The sequence below is a fragment of the Camellia sinensis genome, chromosome 2 (assembly GCF_055761805.1).
Source record: "Camellia sinensis isolate YWXY chromosome 2, ASM5576180v1, whole genome shotgun sequence".
NCBI lineage: Eukaryota > Viridiplantae > Streptophyta > Magnoliopsida > Ericales > Theaceae > Camellia > Camellia sinensis.
The window spans coordinates 188,537,565-188,557,387 of record NC_138962.1 but is presented as its reverse complement, the minus strand read 5'-3'; the positions used below and the strand labels follow the sequence as shown (position 1 = coordinate 188,557,387).

At 34.1% G+C, this 19,823-nt stretch overlaps 3 protein-coding genes across 5 annotated transcripts; 1 reads left to right on the top strand and 2 right to left on the bottom strand.

The window, feature by feature from the left end:
* Nucleotides 1-6,146, bottom strand: LOC114297252 (uncharacterized). Of its 3 annotated transcripts, none has more exons than XM_082916384.1 (2): nt 4,847-6,146; nt 1-305 (listed from the first exon to the last, which is right to left on the bottom strand). In XM_082916384.1, the coding sequence occupies exon 1, from the start codon at nt 5,881-5,883 to the stop codon at nt 4,966-4,968; it is 918 nt and encodes a 305-aa protein (XP_082772510.1). In that variant the 5' UTR covers nt 5,884-6,146; the 3' UTR covers nt 1-305; nt 4,847-4,965. The 3 variants fall into 3 exon arrangements, with proteins under 3 accessions (XP_082772510.1, XP_082772509.1, XP_082772511.1); XM_082916383.1 differs by having other exon boundaries at nt 1-317; nt 4,847-6,134; XM_082916385.1 differs by having other exon boundaries at nt 1-321; nt 4,847-6,125.
* Nucleotides 6,147-7,928: 1,782 nt separating this feature from the next.
* On the bottom strand, nt 7,929-10,647 carry LOC114297254 (short chain aldehyde dehydrogenase 1-like). The gene is made up of 3 exons (XM_028241650.2): nt 10,540-10,647; nt 8,913-9,508; nt 7,929-8,268 (listed from the first exon to the last, which is right to left on the bottom strand). Exons 1-3 carry the CDS (start codon nt 10,563-10,565, stop codon nt 8,060-8,062), a joined length of 831 nt encoding a protein of 276 aa, XP_028097451.2. The 5' UTR covers nt 10,566-10,647; the 3' UTR covers nt 7,929-8,059.
* A 7,846-nt stretch (nt 10,648-18,493) lies between these two features.
* On the top strand, nt 18,494-18,982 carry LOC145819315 (zinc finger BED domain-containing protein RICESLEEPER 2-like). Its single transcript, XM_082913295.1, has one exon. The coding sequence runs from the start codon at nt 18,494-18,496 to the stop codon at nt 18,980-18,982; it is 489 nt and encodes a 162-aa protein (XP_082769421.1).
* The last annotated feature ends 841 nt before the right edge of the window (nt 18,983-19,823 follow it).

Genomic DNA, 19,823 nt, shown 5'->3' with positions numbered 1-19,823 from the left:
TATAAAAGAGTTTCACAAAGAAACCCAAATATTATAGATATGAACCATCTGCCTCTATTGTACAGCAGGATTTAATCTCCACAATTGACCCCAACTACCCTCTGGAATCAAAACACCAAGGTTTACATTATCAATGCCTTGAGACATAAATTTAGTTGGGTTTTCTGCGCATCAAGCTGGGCTTGAACCTGCCACATACTTGCTAGAGAACACTTTGCAGCTCACCCGCGTAACTATTCATCCTCACACTCCAAAACTCCCTTGGGATTCAGCAAAAATAGAAGTGCATAGCGCGTGCGAGGCAGCTGCCAAGAAAACTGTCTTCAGAGCAAAATTAGACATACTTGAGTACTTTAATTTATTTATTTAGAACATGAAAAGATAGTTTGATTTTGTGTATGAAACAGATTTTGATAACTTCTCTCCCCTAGGGATCAATTGATCTCTATGATATAGTTCCTACTTAGCTTGTTAGTGCTATGTTCATTGTTGATCACTTAGGTTTTTATCATGATCTGCTTCTTCCTATCCATGATACACAATCATTTCCATTAGTTATATCATTCACTTTCTTCTGAAAACTTCACACAAAAGCTTCTATCGACATAGAAATACAAGTAATATGTGTAAAGTCATAGTCCAAATTTAAAAATATTTACATGAGCACTGTGGAAACACGAAACTAGTTACACCAAATCCCATCCATATAACTTAGAAGTCTTTTGAGCATGCACCCTACTTAGAAGTTTGTATCATTGGGTACCAGAGTCAGCCATCATACCAAGTATGGAATATGACATACCTATGTGAGCATGGGATCAGATGGGTGAGCCGCGGAGGGGACGACTTATAGGCTGCCCAGATTAAGATACCTACCAAAGTGTCAAAACTAGAAAGGAAAGGGCTACCATTGGGTCAAGGGTAAATTACACAGACACCCCTTCTATTTCTCTAAAATCACACTGACACCCCTTTATCACGAAAATCTTGTTGCCCTCCCTCCCTTTTAAAATATGTATAACAATTAAGTCCATTTATTAGTAAGCCGTCAGTCACCCAAACAGAATGATTTCTTCAACAAAAGAAAGATTTGAAATGCCAAAATTACCCTCTGATCCCTTGCAGCTTCTCTTCCAATTCCTAACCTTACTTTACCTCACCTTACACATCACCACCATTACAAAACCCAACATCAAATCACAGCCACAACCACACATCACCAACATGACAAAACCCACCATCAAATTAAACAACTATGATACAGAAATTTTGTAGAAGGCAAAAGGATTTCAAAGAGGGGAAAAGAAAAAAAGAGGTTTCAAACAGAGGCAGAGGATGGGAATGGCAAGAAGGAGGTCATGATTTTTGTCTAAACCTATCTGATACAAAAGCTGTATGAATATATGAATTTACAGAGCTTCAAACACAGTAAGCAAGTCTATATGAATATATAGTAAGCATGCAAACCCAACAACAAAACAACTCCAATCACTGACTTTGTAATTAGCAACAACCAACCATTCAATTCCATACTACAAAAGGCAAAATCTAATTTCAACAATTAATAAGAGTTTCATCAATTAAAGAGCTTTAAACTAAAACAAATATATGTACGCATATCAAAGCTTCAATAATTAAAAAGAATTTTATTTACAATATCTAGCTTCAATAGATACAATATTATAGACACAAAATATATGTATATACATCAGTAACAGTTGCAACCTTACTACCCTCCTACACCCAACCCTTCTCCACTTGGTGGCAACCTCAGGCCCCTCACCATTACCCTCTTACAAACCCAAAATCAATCCCCTCCATACTTTGCGTCTCATCCCCTCCATACATAATCAATCACTAATCCAAATCCTCTCCCAAAAGCAATCCCCCCAATACATTGATTCTTATCCCTCTCTCTCACACACACACACACTCCACAAAAAAAATAAAATAAATAAATAATGGAGGAAGAGAGAACAATCATCTATCATCTTTTCTACATTCATGACATGGGGTTGGCTTTGGCTCATCTCCTCTCTTCGACTGTGCTCCTAAAGGCTATAGGAGATCAATTAAACCAACAATGGGTTGACAAATGAGGACTGGATGGAAGAAGTTACAGAGGTGGCGGGCTTCGACGTTGGCCAATAATGGCAGACAGTAGCATTGTCTTCCCTACTATTTTTTCTCTCATCTTCTCCCCTCTCATCAATTCTATATAAAATTTAACTAAATAAATAAAGGGCATTACAGTAATTTTGCCATTTCAGTTAACATTGTTAACTGACAAGGGGTGGCAGTGTGATTTCATAGAATAAGGGGGGTGTCATTGTAATTTCAAAGAAATTCAGGGGGTGCCAGTGTAATTTACCCTTTGGTTAATGTTGAAAAAGTGGGTTGTCGTAGACGTCAACTGCGGCTTATGATGGTGCAACCAGGTCTTATTGCCCACCCTCCAACCCAACACATCACTCTTTCTCATAGAACATTCCCAAATAATCCAAACTCCTAAATTTCATTGACAAAGGAATCCTGAAAATGAGATTCCTATTCTTTTCCTTTTATTCTTATCATCCGATCTGAACATAGTCTCAAGACTATCAGTTTCTCATGAACACCGAGTTCTATATCCCAAAAACCCATACATCTATTCTATTATTAAGTGAAGGCCTCAGTTGAAGTGGTGAAGCATTTGCTCTCCTCATGTCACGTGACTGTTTTTTATTTTTTTTAAAAAAAGGTTACACAGAGGTGGGCAATGTTTGAACCCATGACCATAGGTTTAAGGTAAGAGAACTCATATCACTTAAGCTAAGTAGACAATATAGTATTAATTTCATTATTATTTTCTTTTTTTATTACTTTTTTGAATTGCACACGCATCGTATGTACCACTTGCTAGTTCTTAAAAAGACCTAGACGAGATTTCTTAAATGTTGACATTATTTGCCATTAATGATAATCCATCCATATTGACATTTTTCAGATTAGGTTTCTTTTACAAACCCCTCAATCACTAGCAACAATGCGCAACAATACATTTAGGCCATGCTTGTTAAGGCGGATATGGTCTTAGGGTTGGATTAATCATCTAACAAAATGCATAATCCACGTCTGGCAAAGAAAATTGGTATACGAACTAATAATTCACTCAAACATGATATGCCCCATATAAGGGACTAATGAAACCCAAGTAGAGAGTGGGATACAAAGGGTATAAACACAGCATGTCCACCACACTAATAATATCAATATCCGGTCTTGCATTTCCTTTGAAGTATTTATTGAAAACAAATGAAAAACAAATGTGATATATCAGTAGATCATGTAAAAATCACATCATTCTTGTGCCTAAATAAGAGTATCCTAGGAAAAACCAAAGTGTCCTTATGTACGCAATTCCTAAAGGAATTCACAACCTTTTACTTGCACAACCAATTGCCAAACTTTGACTTGTTCTGTGCTAACACAAATGGACTAAACTAAACATGGAAATTCAACCAGCCAACTTGACAAACTAAAATGGATTAACATCTCGATCTTGAGATCATAACCACAAAAGATAAAAGAAGTCACAAAACAAACTTCTACAACTAAAGCTTCAATCTCAGATGAACTGATATATTCAATAAGAATGGACAACCTTTTTTCACAATTTAAATGAAGCATATCTCCCAAATATCATTTAATGAAAGGATATGATTGACAAAGATGAAGAAATTATCAACTGTACAGCATCAAAGGAAATATTCACATACTTGCCCTTCTGCCATGCACAAAAAGCCCTAAAGACCCAAAATAAAACCTGCTCAACTCTCTTCTAGAATTTCACCCAATAATACACACACACTAAGCAAAAACAAAAATCTCAAAGATTAGAGCAACCAACAAAACTTACATAATCTAAGTTCAATTAGAATTTGGAGTACAATTTATACAATACAAAGTAATGATTCCATACTTCTAAATTCTAATCACCACCACCAGGCAATGATATATATATATATATATATATACATATATAATCACACAAGTACTAGGAAAACTGTTATAGGCAATACTCTATTTACTAAAGTATCATCTCGATCATATGTGGATGGCAGCTCATCTCTATTATCTATAAAGGAAATATGATTTTGACATAGTGGCCTGCCTCCATCTACTTATATTTCATTCATATTGTCCTCACTTTTTACCTTTCCCTTTTCCAAATCCCTATCAAAACCCATGATTCAAACACCGGCTAAAAATTTGGGGAAACCATTTTGGCACCCCAAGAAAATACTTGGGCAAAACCTCTTGAAATTCTTTTAAAAGAAAATGTAATTTATTTACAACATGAAATATTTTCTTGAATTTAAGAAACAAGCACCCAGAATTTTGTTGCATTTGGATATAATAATTGACTCTTCAAATGCTTTTGAAATGGCCAACAACCATCAGAACATCTTTTTTAGGAAGCATTCCTCTACCACACTTCACAAACAAACTAATCTTTAGTATCATATCTTCCATTTCAATTCCTATACTGTATCCCAATCTCTATCTCCCAACTCCAGTTATACTAGCAAACTAAGTACCAAAACAATAGACATCAAATCAATTTCTAGCCATCAAAACCAATTGCAAGTTTCCTGTTTTCCAGTCAAGTAGCCATCACAAACTAATGCAATTGGATAAAAAGCATAACTCTCATACAAAAGAATCAAAAACAATAAAAGAACACTTTGATTGTCAAGTTTGAAATGAACCCATATTCATCCAAAACAAGCTACAACTATTCTGTTCCAATTGTTCAATTACCCTAAAAATCAATTGAGACAAAGCTACAAAAAAGACAACTTACATATAAGAGCTATGCGAACCCAAGTTTGCCAGCTTCAGAGAGCTCCACAACACCTGAAAATGCATTTTTCTCTGAATCTGCCAACTATGAACTCTGCAATTCTCTTGGCAGCCCAAAATCTAAGCTTCTGGCGTGGGCATTCTCTTAGCCTTCTTGTTTCCCTTCTCCGATAAAGCCTTCCCAAAGGCCTCCATAATCCGCTCCTGTGATTCGAGAATCATCTCGGTCTGCTTCATCTCCATCTCCCTTCGCATTGCCTCGAATTCCCTCGCCATCTCCATCTTCATCCTCTCCATCCTCACAAACCCATCTCCTAATCCCTTAATCGCCGCCACCATCTCCGCCACCGGGTCCCCCTCTCTCTTCATCCCCACCCCATCACCACCGCCTCTCTTCCCTAACCCTAACCTCTCTGAATGCCCATCTCTCACAACCCTAGTAGACACAAAATTAGGGTTGGGGTTGGGGTTATGATAAGATTTTTTCGTCCCAGGAACCACTGTAACACTCGATCGACCGGGAATTTTGATCCTAAACCCGCCGATCCCATTGCTCGTCGACCCATGAACACTCCGATTCTCAGTAACACCACGCTTCACGCTCTGATACAAATCCTCTTCATCATCTTCATCGATAGGGCTCGAATCAACCATAACAGAGACAGAATTCGGACCCTTTTCCATCAAATCCATGCGATCGAAGTGAACCCAAGAGGAATTGAACCTTTGACCTTTAGGGGTCATCGCTAGGGCACGCTGAATCTCAGCCCGGTACCGTTTCCGGAGCTTCTCCATCTTGTGGCGGCACTGTACGGAGGTCTTGGGCGATTTTCCGGCGGAGATTGGACATCGGGATGAGAGATCGTCGGCGACATCTTGCCAGTGAGAGGCTCGCAGATTTCCTCTCTTGAGAGAGTACCATTTATCACGGTAAGCGTCGATCAAGGCCATTGTTTCGTCCGGCGACCAGCACGGCGGAGGGAGCCGCCGTGAGGGGTGTTTTGGTGGGTCCAGAGGAGAAGAAGAGGAGGCGACCATGGTGGTTGGTGGTGGTGGTGGTTTGTAGTGGTGGTGGTGATGACATGTTATTGAATTTTAAAGATAGAGACCACCGCTTAGGGAGGAGAGGATATCGTGGACGGGGGTGGATTGGGCCGCGCATCCAAACAAGGGGGGTGGTTTGATTGACTGCTACCGCCGACTCGAGTGGCGGCGCTGACTCGTTGTGCGGTGGTTTGAGCGGTGGTTCGTTTTACTACTTTTTTGACTCGGTTGGATCAGAGATTGTTATTATTAATAATAATATACAGCTCAAAGATAGATTGCTAAAACTCCATTTTGGACACGCGGACGTCACGTGAGAGCTGAGGATGTGAAAATGGGCTGGGCCGGCCCGGCCCAACACTCTTTTTTTTATATTTTTATTTTGAGTAAATGTAATTACACTAAGGCCAAGTTTGGCAATTGTAAAATAATTTTTTTTATTTTTTTTTAATCACATCACCTCTCTACTTTTCTGCACATCTTTTCGTAAAAAGATAAAAAGTGCACTTATTTAAGTCATTCCAAACAACCCTTAACTTTTATAATCTTAATCTTAATTTGCATAATTTTAATTTATTTTTATCAGTAATTTCTTAATTATATGAATGAGAAAATGACATCTCTTTCTTACTAAGATATACTTATTTTTGTTTATTTCAATGTCTATTTACAATTAGCATTAATTTTGGTTCCTTTAAATATACTAAATAAAAAAAATTAGTATAATTATGTTTAAAATGTAAGATTAATTATATTTTTTTAAAAAAATTCAACAGAAGTGAGCATGATTTACCTTTTTATTTTTTAAAAATTCTTTAATTTTAGGGTAAATTGCAAAGAAAATTTATCACTTATACTAATTTTACTAAGCCTCCGTTTGGGAAGTGGGTTGGCTTTTTGGCTTTTTGGCTTTTTTGGCTATTTTAGCCTGGGCTAAAAAGCTTGGTTTGGGAAGGGCTTTTTGGCTTTTTGGCTTTTTTGACTTTTTTTGTGAGAGAAGAATGTAATGATTATAGGTTGGATGTGATGTTTTGTTTGTTATGGCTAAAATAGCCTATTTTGTTTTTTGTGGCTAAAATAGCCAAAAAAGCCTGAAAAAGCCCTTGCCAAACACAAGCTAAAAGTTTCTAGTTTCTAATTATTCAACGTTTTAATGTTTTTTTTAATAACTTATCTTTTATGTTAATTTTGTCAACTTCCTAGCTTCTGCCTTATTTGTTGTTGTATATATAAAGTATGAATATAATTTATCTTAAATTTATATTAAGTTAATATAAATTGATTTGTATAACTTATTAAAACACTTTCAATTCTTGGTTTATGCCTAGAGATTCCTATATTTTAATACAGTCGTGCTACGTCGCTCGAAAGGGAGCCCCCCCTAATCCCCCGAACCAAAAACGACGTCGTTTCGTCATTTTTGATTTTTTTTTTTTTTTTTTTTTGGTTCAATCAGAGAAGAAGAAGCAGACGAAGGGAAGAAAGAAAGAAGGGAAGAAGAAGAAGCAGAGGCAGACGGCGGAGGCAGAGAGGAGGAGGGACTGGAGGAGGAGGGGGAGGGGGAGGAGGAGGAACTGGAGGGGGCCCAACAAATGGGGCTGGAGGCGGAGGCGGGGGCGGGGGCGGGAGGCGGAGGCGAGGCAGAGCCGACGAGCAGCGACGGCGGGCGACGAGGTGACGAGCAGCGACGGCCGGCGACGAGCAGCCACGGGCAACAACGATACTCGGCGGCGGCGAGGCGACGGCGGTGGTGCTCCTCCTCTCTCTTCTCTTTCTCTCTTTCTCTCTTCCCTTCGGCATTTCAACTCGAAAATGGAAGAAGAAGAAGAAAAAAAAATAAAAAAATAATGCCCAAAACGACGTCATTTTGGAAATTAAGGAGATTAGGGAGGAGGGATTTTCGAGCTCTCAAACATTATTCATTTTAATATTCTCAATCTAACCATTATAAGTATTTTGAGACACAAAACAGAGTGCACTTGGCCTAAATATATACTTAATAAAATTAAATCACAATTTTAATATCATTGATCAGTCAATTGGGTAAAATGCCATGCCACTCTATCATTTGATCTTGATAATCATAATTGCGTTACAAAATCATTCATTTTAAGAAAACAAAAAGCACAAATAGGAGTTCATTTATTATGCATTGTGATGCAATAGTGGTTCAAGATGATAATTTCTTCATGGCCTCTCCGAAAGTTGGATTGGTTGTGCAGTACCCTCCATCGACCACAAGGTTCAAACCGCTCACATATTTGGATTCATCACTTGCAAGGTACAATGCTGCCTCTGCCACATCTTCACTCTCTAGCACCGCCTCCTTTAAATTCGCTGTCTCGGAAAACACCGCCTCTGCCTTCTGCTTCTCCCATCCTGGTGTCATAGGAAAAATGATTTACAAACATAAAGTGTATATAGAAAACATATTAAAAAATGAGGTGTTAATGACATTTTTGAAATTATGAAAATAATAGTAAGTGTTTCGATAACTCCAAGGGGTTCGGATTGGACGTTGGAGAAAGCTTTTATTTTTATATATCATTTCCTCTTAGTACATGCATCTTTTTGATTCAAAAATCAACTTCCGATAAAACTATTTATAGTTTGAAAATCACCTTATGAACAAAACTATTTGGTTCATCTGTATCTTTGGTTTGGGAGTTGATTTTCGCACCAAATAGTTTTGTTGAAAAATCAACTTCTGAATCAAAAAAATCCAAAAATTAAAAGCGTGAACTAAGATGGTGTGTAGAAATATAAACTCTCGATGGTCAGTCATTTGGCCCTTGGTGCGTCAAGAAGCATAAGTTTAAAGTTTGATTTTCATTGAATACTATCAATCCCTTTGGGGCCATGCCATCGAGCATAGCTTAAGATTTGCCTGACTCCTATGAAAAGGGTCTTGGGAATAGTAAGAGATACCCAATTATCAAAAAAAATACGGGTTTTGATGAAAATAAAATGACTACAAAAAATTACACCAATCTGTACAAAAAATTTTGTTTGTATATCCTTACCACTTGCCATATTGTTTAACATCATTGGAGTGGCCACAGCAAAAGGAGAGATGCAATTGACTCTAATCCCATACTGGCCCAACTCGACACACAAGTTCTTAGTAAGGCCTACAATGGCATGTTTTGAAGCTGTGTAGGCATGTGCGGCTAAACAACCAGAAATCACAGAAGATATGCTTGAAGTGAACAAAATGGTGCCTTTCTTGGCCGGAATCATAACCCGAGCAGCGTGTTTGGCTCCCAAGAAAGCGCCAAAGACATTCACATCGAACACCTTCTTGAAATCTTCACCATCCGCTTCAATGATTCTCATATCACATTTTCCAGGAATGCCAGCATTGTTGAACATTATGTCAAGCTTGCCGTGCTTCGCGATGGCAATGTCTACAGCGTTTTGGATGTCGGATTCACTGGTAACATCGCAATGAACGAAGGAAACCGATTCCTGTGAGTTAATGTCTGCACAAAGGGAGTGTCCAAGGTCATCTTGCACATCGGCAACAATCACTTTTGCACCATGTCTTACAAAAAGCCTTGTAGTAGTCTCGCCAATGCCGCTAGCTCCACCAGTAATCACGGCAACCTTACCTTGTAGCCTGCAACGTTATAGTAAAGATACGTGCACAGAATTCATTCACACAAAAAATATTCATAAATTACAAAATTCATATATAGAAAAATACTCGCAAACATAATGTATAGCTAAAATTTAATTTTCAGAAGGTAAGGCACACTTAAAATTTGGAAAATACTTGTTTTTCCCCCAAAATTGAGAATGTAGACAAATTTTGAAATGGTTTGATCATTGTTCAGTCTATTAAGACAAATTAAATTATCTTTACGGATCAAAAAGTCAAAATAATCGAAATTTACAATAATGGAAGATCCCACCAAAATCATGGATGACAGTTAACCCATTTCAAAAGGTAATGAAAACAAATTAATTTGATCTTTGTTCGAAATCTAGTGCTTGAAAAAGAGATTAATTTAAATTTCGTTTAAGATCAAATTTTTTAAGCTCTCAATCAAATATTTCTTTTTCAGACCCATTTATTGCTCCAATGATTCGGAGGCAATACATAAGTGGCAGTACAGTAAAATTTTAGAACCGAATCAATATACTCCCTCCGTCCCAAAATAATGGTCCCTTTTGGGGAATCCAACTTTTTTTGGTAGTACAATTATTGTACTTTTAAAAAGTTGGTTTTCCAAAATTACCCTTTGATAGTACACTTTTTTGAGAATATCAATGTCATAATTGTACTTTTTGTATTATTTATGAATTTAAAAGAAGGGCAAAATGGGAAATTTATATTATTTTTGTACTTGATTTTTGAAGAGGGACTAATATTTTGGGACAATGAAAAATGGAATAAGGGACTAATATTATGGGACGGAGGGAGTAGTAAAATCGATCTGTAATAGTAATTCAATTTTACTATTCTATTAATATCTTATTGTATGACAAATAATTCAATCAAACTTTTTCGATCTTTTTTAGTTCAAACACTTGAAGAAAAATGTATCAAGTGATTCAAAGTTCCACAATCTTTTTTTTTTTTTTGGTGTAGGTAGGTAAATAGAGACAACATAAATCAAACGTTGGGAGCAAGAAATTTTAGCGTACCTCTGGGCAGAGCCGCCTTTCATCATCTTCAGGTGGTGGTTATTGTCTGCTGAAGGAGAGCCTTCATGGGATGGTAACCTTGTCTATATAGAATAATAAAGGGTAAATTACACTTACCTCCCTCGAGGTTTAGAAAAATTATAATTAATTTTATAATTTTAATATAATTATATTAATTTCATCAATAATTCATGAGTCGTATATATCAAAAAATGATATTATTGTCAAATATATGTTATTTTTCTTTATTTTAATGTTTATTCATCAGTTGTATTAGTTTTGATCTTTTAAATCTTACTAAAAAAAGATGTGTAATTATGTCAAATTTATAAACTTTGTTTTTGTTTTAAATTTCAAAGAAAGTTAGTGTAATTTACTCAATAATAAATTAAGGGCAAGAAAAATCAACGTTGCCTATATTGAAATTTTTTGAATAATTTGTCGCTAGTTTAATGTTGTTTTATTGTTATTATTATTATTATTATCTAATAAAAAAAACTTATCAAATATGAGTGAAAAACTCCAACAAATACACTGAGAAGGGAGATGTTGCCATGTGCAAGTGCAAAAGAAAGGTTGCTTATGGTGATAGGGATTGATATATTTCACCACTATGGGTGAGTCATGAAATATATAAAAAATGGAAAATGTCTCGTAGCTCAAATTTTGTGGCTCAAAAGTGGCTCAAATGGCCAAAACGACGTCGTTTTGGCCATTTTTATGTTGTTCTGTACTCAAAACGACGTCGTTTTGGCCATTTGAGCCACTTTTGAGCCACAAAATTTGAGCTACGTAGCATTACCGATAAAAAATAAAAAATAAAAAGATAAGAAATCAAACACACACAAAATACAATAATTTATATGATTCATCTTAAAATTAGGACCACATCCAAGATACAATTTTTCACTATTATAGAATCATAACATACATTCTTTATAAGCATAACTCACATTTTAATTAATTTTAAATTATATCATAAACATCACTTTTTGAAAGTATTCAAAACAAGCATTTTTGATAGGGAGGTACTTCTCTCTAGTCTATTATGTGAATTGAAGTATATTGTTGGGCTTGTGAAATTCATCACCGGTCGTATTTCGATAATTTAAACCGTTCAATATGAAAGTTCGTCGAGTATATCATGTCTGTAAAAAATCACGTTGATCGGATATCGATAGCTCCTTGATCGGAAAATATTTTTATCAATTATAAATATGATTTTAAAAATAATTGTTAATAAAAATATATTCTAATTAAGGGACTGATATCCGATCAACGTAATTTTTCACAAATATAAAACATCTAACGAACTCTACATATTAAAACGTCCAAATTATTTTTCATGAAAAAATTTTCATGATCCCTAACATTTCTCCATAACAAATTCCAAAGTCTAATAATGCACTTCAATCTACACAGTGAAGAGAAGCCTCTTCCTTCTAAATATTTTCTTACAAGAAAAATAATTGAGAGTATTAAAAATAGGACATTAATGATGTGACAGTAGATCCTACTCATTTTTTATGCCTTATTTTTTTTTATTATTATTTTTAATACATTAATATTATTAATGATCTATTTTTTAAGAAAAAAGACTGCGATCCCCTTTGAAAGCCACTCCCACGACCCCCTTTGAATTTTAATTGGTCAAAAAAAATTTTTTTTTTTTTTCTTCTCTTCCACTTACCAAACCCCACGTGTCTGTGGGGTGGTAGGGGTGAGAATCTGTGGGAATCCTAATCACAGCTGATTTTTTAATGATCAAAATCATTGTTGTTTCCTACAAACCCGGAGTCAATTTTGCCAGCCGAGGGACAGCTGGTAGAAGATAAGATATAAGAGATGGCGGACAGACAGCTAACGCAGTCAAATCCGATTGGCCTCCACTTTCTTTTACTTTTCTTCTTTTTTGTCAACTACTAGTGCACCGTGCTATACAAGAAACGAAACTATTTATATAAGCGCAATGATAGAGACATTTTTATTTTATTTTTTTATTATTTATTTATTTATTTATTTATTTATTTTTGAAGGATCTTACAATTCTTACAGTGATCTACATCATTTATGATGTGGATTCTAAATATATATGAGTAGACCTTACACATCATAAATAGTGTGGATTACAATAAGAATTGTAGGGGTCCTTCAAAAAGGGGTCTCACTCATTTTCTTTTATATAATCAGTCTCAGCAGGAGAAGACCCTCAGCACCCCGTGGGAGGCTGCCAATGGATAAAAAAAAAAAAGAAAAAAAAAATTTGTTTTGGACCAATCAAAAGAAACCCAGCACCCCGTTGGGGGTCTCATGCATTTTCCTTATATAATTTGTGGAAAATTACAACAATAAAAAAAAATCTTGAATTTCACTATTAAAATAAAATAAATGAATTTTATTTTTTTATAATCTAAATTATTGTTTTATTTTTGTTAAGTAAAAGCAACGAAAAATAATATTTTAACATTTTATATATACATACATTAAGGGGTGGTTTGGGATATTCTAAATAAGTATGCTTTTTTATTTTTTATGAAATGTGGGTTAGGTTTGGGTTGGGTTTGAAGTGATGTGGTAGAGAGATGATGTGATTTAAATAAGATAGTGACTTTTTGACTTTTTTAGTACATGACAAACAAAGCCTTAATGGCTAAAATACTCTTTTCCGTCGATTTTACTTAACGAAAATAGGTAAATTTTAAATTAAAAGCAAATCAAAAGACTAGGGTCTAAATTGACAAAATTAAAAATTAAAAATTTATTTTATTACAAAGCTCAAACCTTAAAGAAAAAAAAATTGTAATTGCCTCTAAATTTATTTAGGTAAATTACACTTACCACTCTTAAAATTTGAAGAAAAAATAATCAATCTCACAATTTTGACATAATTACATTAATTTCTCTCAAGATTTTAATTCACATACAACTTGCAACCTTTTTCACCAATAATTCATTTGTCATATGGATAAAAAATTATATTGTCATCTCTTTTCTACTAAAATGTAAGGTAAATTACACTAATTTCCCCTGAATTTTCATAAAAATACAATTACTCCCATAAGTTTGACATAATTACATTAACTTCCTATAGAAAGGTTAAAACAATCAAAATTCAAAAATAAGATGATGGGTAGACACACAAATAAACAAAGATATATATATATATATATATTAGTAAACAAGACATGACAATATATATATATATATATATATTTTTTTTTTTTCATATATGACTCACAAATTACTGATAAAAAATTATATAAGTGTTAGGGTAAAGTACCAATAAATCCCAAAATGTGATCTTGTAAACGGTTTAGTCCTCCATTTTTTCTTATAAATCCAAAGGTCCCATTAAAATGGAAATTACATAAAAGGGTAGTCACTTACATGTTTGGGTTTAATTTTTTAGGGATAAAAGTGATTTTCTCAAGATGTAAAATTACACATTTGGGCAAATTGCATTATAGAAGTTTTAGATTTTCCCTCATTCTAGAACAAATCCCACATTACGAACAAAAACCTAACATTCTAATGCAACACTCTAATAACGTAACACTTTAATGTAACACACTAAAAAAATTCTTGGTGTACTTTTTCTAAACGTAATAACGTAACACTCAAAAAAATTTTCTTTAGCATACTTTTCCCAAACATAACGCTTCAATGTATAAAATAAAAACAAAAAAAATTCTTAGTGTATTTTTCCCAAACGTAACACTTCAATCTGTGTAATTCCAAACGTAACACTCCAATGTAACACAACAAAACACTAAAAAAACTCCTTAGTGTACTTTTTTCAAACGTAACACTCACAGTTTGAAATTATACATCTGTTCAAAACTTACTAAGGAATATTTGTACTCCATTTGAAATGGTTTGAAAAATCTCATATTTTTTTTTTTTTTTTTTTTGGTTATATTAGAGCATTACGTTTGGAAAAAGTACACCAAAGTTTGTGTGTCCCATTAAAGTGTTACACTAATGAATTTTTTTGTAGTGTTATGTTGAAGTGTTACGCTTGGAAAAAGGATACTAAGGAGTTTTTGTGTGTGTTACATTAGAATGTTACACTAAGGAGTTTTTGTGTGTTACATTCGAGTGTTACACTAAGGAATTTTTTTAGAGTATTATATTAGAATGTTACAATTGGAAAAAATACATCAAAAAAATTTTTTGTATGTTACATTAGAGTGTTACACTAAGGAGTTTTTGTACGTGTTACATTAGAGTGTTATATTAAAAAGTTTTTTTGTGTGCTATATTAGAGTGTTATGTTTGGAAAAAATATACTAAGGAGTTTTTTTGTATCTTACATTAGAGTGTTGCAATAAGAAAATTTTTTGTGTTATATTTTGGAGCATTATACTAAAGAGTTTTTTCGGAGTGTTAGATTGGAGTGTTACGTTTGGAAAAAGTACAGTAAAGAATTTTTTTTATGTGTTACATTAGTGCTACGTTTGAATGTTAATTAATGTCAATGTTACAATAGAGACGAACACCACACCAATAACACCACAAACGAGGTAATATCATCCACCTACAAATCACTCCACCAAATCTCCACAAAATAAATAAATAAATAAATATGTAAAAACCTACATTACCTGCTCACACTTAACATTAGGGAAAAAATCAAACAAAATCACATACAAGGACAAATAAGTAAACTTTCAAACCCCTAAATCAAGGAAATACAACATATCTAAAATAAAAATGACTAATTGCTTTAAAAGAAAACTCCTAATACTAAATGAAATAACTTTTCTCCAAATGGGATTTATGAGTAATTTTTCCTAAGTTTTATATGAATTAAAATTTTAAGGAATATTGGTGTAATTATATAAAAAATGTAAGACTAACTGTGTTTTCTCCAAATCTCAGGGGTGGTGAGTGTAATTTATCCTAAATTGTATATTTAACTCTGTTTATTTTAGTGTTTGCCCACTATATGCATTAATTTTGATTATTTTAATCTTAGTAAAAGGGTTGTTAACGTAATTATATCAAATTTGTGGGGTTAACTATATTTTTCTCAAATCTCATAGGAAATAAATGTAATTTACCCTATATTTTAGTAGAAAATATATAATAATATTTTTTTCATCCATATAACAAATAAATTATTGATAAAAATAACCCAAGTTTATGTGAATTAAAATCTTAGAAAGACTAATATAATTATTTTAAAATTATAAAATTAACTGTATTTTTTAAGAAATTTAAAAGAAATTAATATAATTTAACTAAATAATGGTTTCATTACTTGCATAAATAGCACAGTAGGGCTAGGTATGGGGTTATCTGACCGCCCCAAACCGTCCGACCCGACCCGACCCGCACATATATGGGCAGTTTCGCAAATACATTAGGGTCGGGTACGGTTTGGATTTTGGCTAATTTTCGGGTTACGGGTTTGAACTGCACCTGCACAACCTGTCCGCATTAAACTTTTTTTTTTGGGTTTTTTTTTCTTTCAAATTTGGACTGTTCATCTTCACTTCATCTATAACAAACAAAACTAAAAAAACCCTAATCTAATCTCTCAAACTCAACGCAGCTCTTTCTTTCCTCTCATCTCATCTCATCAATCTCTCACTCTCTTGTTTTTCATCTACACTGATCGACCTCGCAAGATCGACTCTCTCTCATCGCAAGATCGACCGATTGACCTCACTCTCTCGTCGCACCGATCGACCTCACAAGTAAGCCTCTGTCTCTGTCTCTCTATTTCTTGCCTCTCATCTCATTAGTCTCTTATTCTCTCATTTTTCATCTGCACCGATCGACCTCGCAAGATCGTTTCTCTTTTATCGCAAAACCGACCGATCTGTCTCACTCTCTCATCGTACTGATCGACCTCACAGGTAAGCCTCTGTCTCTGTCTCCCTCTTTCTCTCCCCGATCTTTGACTTTTGTTTTAGGTAATCTAATCTGTTTGTCTCTCTCTTTCTTCCTGGTCTTTGAATTATTTTTTTTATGCATCAGATCTGTTATTTGTTTATGCAAACATATCTGTTATTTTTGTGCAATCATATCTGTTATTTGTTAGAAAATCAGATCTGTTTATGCAATCAGATCTTCTTTTTTTTTTTGTAGCAATAGATCTCTGAGTTTATTTGTTCATTTCTGTTTGTGTGACTAAGATTCTGTTTCAATGGTGATTAGAATTAAATCTGTTCATTTCTGTTTGGAATTAAATTTGTTCATTTCTAGTTGGAGTTTATCTATTCATTTCTATTTGGAATTAAATCTGTTATTCAATCTGTGATTGAATCTGTGTTATTGGAATTAAATCTGTTCATTTCTGTTTGGAATTAAATATGTTATTAAACTGAATCTGTATTGAATCTGTTATTGAATCTGTGATTGAATCTGTTATTAAATTAAATCTGTTATTGAATCTATTATTAAATCTATTATTGAATCAGTTATTAAATCTATAATTATGTTATTGAAATTGAATCTGTAATCTGTTATGTTATTGAAATTGAATTTGTAATTTTTGTAATCCAGTTTAAATGAATGATAGCGTTCAATCTCCCGTAATCAATCTTTTACCTCCGGAATCTTCTAATTCTCAAATAAATCCCCTCGTAGCCGAACCCGAACCTGAACCTGAACCTAAGCCTCCTAGACTCCAAAGAGAAAGAATGAGGGTGGAGGGGAGAAAGCACCATCCACAGTTTGGGATCATTTTGATAAGGTTATAGGGACCGATGAGAACCGTAGAGCCGTATGAAAATATTACAAGAAAGAGTATTTGGCTAACTCTAGACTTCATGGGACCAGCAATTTGAGGAGTTAGGGGTGTGCGCGGTTCGGTTCGGGCAATTTGAGAATAAAATTACAAACCGAATGGCGGGTTGGCGGACTAGCAGATTGACAAAGTACGGTTTTGGCGAATTGGCAGATTGAAGGATATTCTAACTAATTATCATATATTTACATAATATATAACACTAATTTGTATAATATTTTTTACATATATAACACAAAGCAATTTTACATAATATGTTTTATGTATATAACTACTAATTTGTAATAAATTTCATATCTTAAATCTGTCTCACACTCATTTTTACATTAATATTTCATTGGAGGTTAAAAAATATATGTGTATTAACTATAGCGGAGCAGAGCGGTTCGGTTCGGTTCGGTTGGCGGATTATAAATTTTAAAATTTAAACTGCAATTAGTAGTTAGAGCGGTGCAGATTGATGCAGATCGGTGCGGTTTTAGCGGATTAGGCTGTATTCTGCACTGTCATATGAGGAGTCATACACCCAATTGTAAAGAATATCCAAATAGGGATAGAGATGGTAAACAAACATTAAATCTTAAACCGAAACAAAATGAAGAGGGTTTTGAGGTTGTAGCAACAACTTTTAATTTTGATGCTTGTAAAAGGTCTCTTGCGGAGATGGTTGTCCTTGATAAGTTGCGATTTAGATTTGTGGAGAGAGTTGGATTTAGAAGATTTTGTAATGTCATGCAACCGAAATTCATACCAATCCCCTCTCGTCATACCATATTTAGAGAAGTGCTTAACATATTCAAAAATGAAAGAGATAAGTTAAAAAAGGCAATGAAGGGTCCTAGAATTTGTTTTACTACGGACACTTGGACATTTATTCAGAATTTGTATTACATGTGTTTGACTGCTCATTTCATTGATGATAACTGGAAACTTCAAAAAAAAATTATAAATTTTCAACAAGTTGAAGATTACAAAGGAGAAATGTTGGGTAGAAAAATTGAAGTGTGCTTGATTGAGTGGAAAATTGATAGCATATTCACCTTAACAGTTGATAATGCTAGTTCTAATAATCTTACCATTCAATATTTGAAAACAATAACCAAAGATTAGAAGGGGACTATTTTGCAACATAAGTTTATTCACATGCGTTGTTGTACACATATTCTTAGTCTCGTTGTTAGTGATGGGTTGAAAGAAATGGACGATTCTATTGCCAACATTAGACTTACAGTGAAATATGTGAGGTCTTCTCCTCATAGGCATGGTGCTTTTAAGAAGTGTGCAGCCACACTCAAACTTGATTCAAAGGCTCTTGTATGCCTAGATGTACTAACTAGGTGGAACTCTACCTATTTGATGTTGGAGGCCGCCGAAAAGTATAAGAAGGCTTTTAACCGCTTGAAGTTTGTGGATTCCAATTTTGAACCTTATTTCAAAGATGTTGATGGTGGCATAAGGAGAAGTCTTAATGAGTTGGATTGGAAAAAATATAGATTGTTTTTGAGATTTTTAAAATTGTTTTATCTTGCAACTAAGAAGTTTTCAAGATCTCTCTTTGTTACTTCCAATACTTTGTACAAAGAAATGTTTATTATTGAAAGCAAAATTAACCAATTAATTTTGGAGGAGGATGATACTTTGAGCACAATGACAAAGACTATGAAACAAAAGTTTAGCAAGTATTAGGGGGATGGAAGTAAGATCAATTTATTATTGTATGTTACGGTTGTTTTTGATCCTACCAAAATAATGGCATACTTAGAGTTTTGTTTTTCAAATTTATTCTTGGAGATAATTGTAATAACCCTCACCACTGCTTACCGATAAACACTGATTACCGTTAAACTAAACTGATTATGACTGATAACTGAACTGATAATAATCTGCTTAAAGTACTGAACTGACTGACTGAAAACCGGAACTGAATTGACTGAGTATGTATGTTAATTTGCATTCTATCTGTGGATTGATTATTTGATCTGTTTGTGTTTTATGTTTAAACCGTTAATGGAAGGCCTTATCGGCGGCCGAATCCGGAAGTGATTGAGGTTTTATGATCATCATAATTTATGTGATTTTACGGTATATTTATCTGAAAACTGCTTAGGTATGATTAAATTAGATTAAATATTGACTTAATGCAAGGTTGCACTTATTTACCATTTTGCCATGGTGAGTGGCCACTACCTATACATCTTTGAGCTCATTACACATAACCAAAACATTTGCTCAGCCTTTTCTCTTGAGTGTATAGCCGACCATGAGAGGGAGAGTGAGAGAATTTGGATTTCATCTTGAATTGCTTGGTAATTGAAGTGTAGATTGCTACTTTGAGCTCCCAAACCTTGAATACAAGACTAAGGTAGGACATTCATCTTCTTGCTGCTGTCATAGAATTGATTCTTGCATGATTCATGCTTCAATTGTAGAGTTAAGTCTTGGTTTAGTTCATACATGTTGATATAGAGCTCATTTCATGCTTGCATCTTTGAATTGTTGAGTTTTGAGTTGAATTCATGGTAAAATG